We start from the raw sequence: 3768 nt of genomic DNA on the forward strand, positions 1-3768 counted from the left end.
GCTCCATTACTGTACCCTAAACTACTTTCCTTGCACACAGGGAAGCATTTGATGGGTAAATGTGTGGATGTCATGGAGGCAGAGTTCAGGGCAGAAACCGGCATATCCTTTGGATTTTCCCTGTAAATTCACATTAATGACTATTTATTATATTAAAAATGTTACAGAGTGCACCTACTTGGTTATTTGCATAAAATGCCTAAATGTCTGGACTTGTTATCTGGGTTTTTAGGTTTGACCTCGAGTGATGTTACCGTTAACTCCTCTGGACTTATAAGAATGCTTAAATAAACACAAAGGTACAGAGTGTGATCATTAGGATAAGGAGTTCCATATTAACGCTCTCTGTTTGTTGAACCTGTGCAGGTATTCCACCCAGCTGAATCCCGACCCTTGCTGGCCATACATCGTGCCTCTAATTTTTGTCTACATGCTGCTTATTAACTGTAACACTTTAAAGCTCAGCAACAGGTAGGAGCACACCTGCCCAGCACACACATTCCCAGTGAGATCCTTCATGCTAACAGTTAACTTGTTCTTCATGTTTTTCAGTAAACTGCTGCCTCTGACCTCCTGCCTCCCTCTCCCCTTGGCCATCATCATGGTGACTTTCTCTCCTCTTCACCTCTACAGAATCACCTACTTCCTGTTGGCGTCACTCATCCCGCTGGCCTTGTGCTGTCTCCTCTGACAGCACCGGGCTGGTTTCAGTCTCCATCTCCACCATAACATGCCTCTTCTTAAGTCGCAGCCTGACTCTCTGAGGCTGGTTGAGGACTTTCTGTACCGGGCTGCTATGGAGCGGAGCCATAGACATACATAGCCTGGTTAACTTCCTGCTCACTGTTAGCACTAAAGGCTCCGTGGTGATTACACAGGGTGTTTTAAAAAGAGAGGGTGTAATGGCCTCAGAGCATTTGGTGCAAATAAGGCTCTGTTGGATTGTCCTGAAACCATGTTTGCCTTACTCTGTATATCTATAGCTCTGCCTTCAGGGAGCGCCAGCTCCACAACCAGTGAAGCTTCTGATATGAGAGACTGTGGAAAGGGTGTTACTGTTATAACATGATGTTGTTTCTGGTGTCAACAGTGGCGTTGTTCACTGTGGTCACTGTGCTGTATACTCTTACACTGCCTACTGCTTAGCAACGACTTACAGCTCTAACTGTTACCTGCTCACTGTCGTAGTACCTCCTCTAAACCAGAGGCAGAGTATTACATTTCTTCCGTTAGAGAAATCCAAAGCAGGCGTGTTTATGTTCTCACCTATTTGATGCACAATATTGACGGTGGCTGCAAAATGAAGGGTTGCACTGAGGAAGGCTTGTGTACACGTGCAGGTTTGGGGGCGTCTTGTTATCCAGAGAAAGTCTGAATCTCCATGATCTCTACTACACCTGATCAATAAGAAACATTCTACTTCCTGTTTATTTGATTTTAAAAAGTTTAGCTGCAATTCAGGGAAGGGTACAGCAGGGGGAGCTCATGAGATAGTGTAAGAAACTAAACAAACTAAAAGAATTTTCACCAGATTTTCAAACATATGGCGGATCAAAACTGCTAAAATAATAAATAGTAAATCTGTAACTGAATTAAAATTATATCAGATGCCTAAAACAAATATTCATTAATTTATAACAAAGTAAATAGAAATTTCTATTTTAATTTCCCATATCTTATTTTTTTCCAATTCCCTGTTACCCTTTTATGCCTGATGGGGTGTTGCTGTCACACCATGGGGCAAGCGGGCAATGTGGGCACCCAAGTTTGTGAATACGAAATCAAGTTCGAAGTTCGAAATCTCAGTGAGCTCAAACTCGAGGTCAGAAGTCAACTATTCTACATATCACCTAGGCATTCATTATTATATTTTGCTTTAATTTTGGCAGTTTCAGTGCCCTGTAGAACAAATTTATCCGTGCACATGTCAGACTTTTTAGGGGCTTTTGCTTTTTAAAAAAAAAAAAAATATTACATGTCATTTTGAGAAGGAAGTGAGCACTTTAAAGGCATTGCTGTAAAACGTGTTCAGAAATCTCTATGTGCCAAACTCGCTGTAATCCTGTTGATGGGTTAAAAGTAAGTTAGACCAAAATGCCAAGGAATTTGAGAGATGAATGCTAAGCAGAAATAAATTAGCGTTTTAAGGTGGAACAAATCATAAATATTTCATTATGGGCATACAATCACATGTTCATTCTATATCAGGTGTGGTTGTTGGTGTTTTGAGGTGAAGGCAGTGTGTTGTTTCTGTGTACGTTCTCTGTGATATCCGGACCTTGAATCCTGGGATTGGAAGTAGAATTTGCTTTTTGCTGGTGTTGTGTTGAGTTTAGTATTTATCTTATGTTTGAGTGTTGGTTGAAGTTTTCATTTCATATTTGAAACGTTGAAAAAACATAACATAAAAGAACTTGTAGATTTGGATTTTAACAATTTAACAAGGAGAGGATAGAGTTGTTTTGTTTTTTTGCACTGTCAGCAAAAAAAATCAAACCAACCCCATGTTATTTATCTTGGCACCTCCTGACTTCCGTATTTTTCTTTGTTTCATTACAAACCTTCAGCTTCCTGCTGAGGATTTAAATATTCTAAAACTGCTCACAAAAGTTTGTTATCATTAATGTTGGTGTGAACCAACATTAATGATGGTGCATTGATTTGGGACTATTTTCAGTTGCGGATTATTACAAATTTAATGCTCTAGTTGCTTCCTTCAGCAGCTGCACAGAGTGTGAAGTAGAATACAATGGATACGGGTTGAAAATATGAATGAAGTGAGACCTTTTACAAGAAATATGACAGAAATAAGACTTTTGTTTTAATGAGAAGAGAGAGCATCTGATATGTTGAAGCTTTTGAATGGAAAGAGTCATAGAGAAAAAATCTGTTGCCACAATTACTTCAAACTGTTATCATTGCTGAAAACAGTTTTGTGTGTGTGTTTGAGTGCTGTTATAACATGTAGGCCTGACTTTTTGTTGCCTTTTTGTTCAATTTTTGTTGCCAAATTTACATTTTTAAGCCAGTTTCACTCACACTCGTTTGACCTTAAATCAGTTTAATCAGTTAAAATGTTTTTTGTGTGATAAATATATGGGTGTTGTGCTCCAAGATTACTTAACAAAAAAAAGGGAAACATGTTGTCAAACATTATTTTGGCTGCTGGCCAAAACATATTCAAGTTCGAAATGGGGTAATGTGTCTAAAATTGGCTGTAATTCCTCAATAGCTTGGAGATTACTTTTATTCAGCCCCTCGAATTAAAGCAGAGAGAGTCTACTTTAAGCCTGTAGTCACTATGTCACTCTAACTTGAATATGTTTTATTCAGTAACTAAAATAAATCAACTTCAAGCATATAAGAAGCTAGCTCTGAGAGTTTGTATTTCATGTCATGCCTTTCTCTCTGGAAAATTATGAAGGACCAAAAATGCTGAAATAATAACTTCATAAACAAATAAGATATAAAATGCGCTAAAATTAATAAGTAAAAATTAACATAAGTATTACTTAATTTATGGCACATTTCATAACATTGATTTTTTTTTCATTTTATTTTTAACTTGTGATTTAATCTTCCATTGTTATTAGTTTGTAGTTAAGTTATGCGTTTGGAGCTAGAAAGGAAAATTATCTGCATGACAGTGCCATCATTTTTATGAAGAAAAAAATCAGTTTTAGCTAAATAAAGATGAAATGAAGAAACACGTTTGTGGAGATAAATGGAAGGAAAAAATTTTATGGAAATAAATAAATACTATATAAT

The 3768-nt window shown here is 37.3% G+C and overlaps 1 protein-coding gene across 1 annotated transcript in view; it reads left to right on the forward strand.

Annotated features, from left to right (window-relative positions):
- Positions 1-2400, forward strand: part of pgap1 (post-GPI attachment to proteins inositol deacylase 1) — a 14886-nt gene extending 12486 nt beyond the window's left edge. Inside the window, exons 25-26 of the mRNA XM_005736797.1 lie at positions 367-471; positions 553-2400. Of these exons, the coding sequence (XP_005736854.1) occupies positions 367-471; positions 553-691 (244 nt within the window). The 3' untranslated portion in view covers positions 692-2400. The remainder of the gene's footprint in view (positions 1-366; positions 472-552) is intronic.
- The last annotated feature ends 1368 nt before the right edge of the window (positions 2401-3768 follow it).

This window comes from Pundamilia nyererei, unplaced genomic scaffold (assembly GCF_000239375.1).
Source record: "Pundamilia nyererei isolate P.nyererei 1_Seehausen unplaced genomic scaffold, PunNye1.0 scaffold00071, whole genome shotgun sequence".
NCBI classification, from domain to species: domain Eukaryota; kingdom Metazoa; phylum Chordata; class Actinopteri; order Cichliformes; family Cichlidae; genus Pundamilia; species Pundamilia nyererei.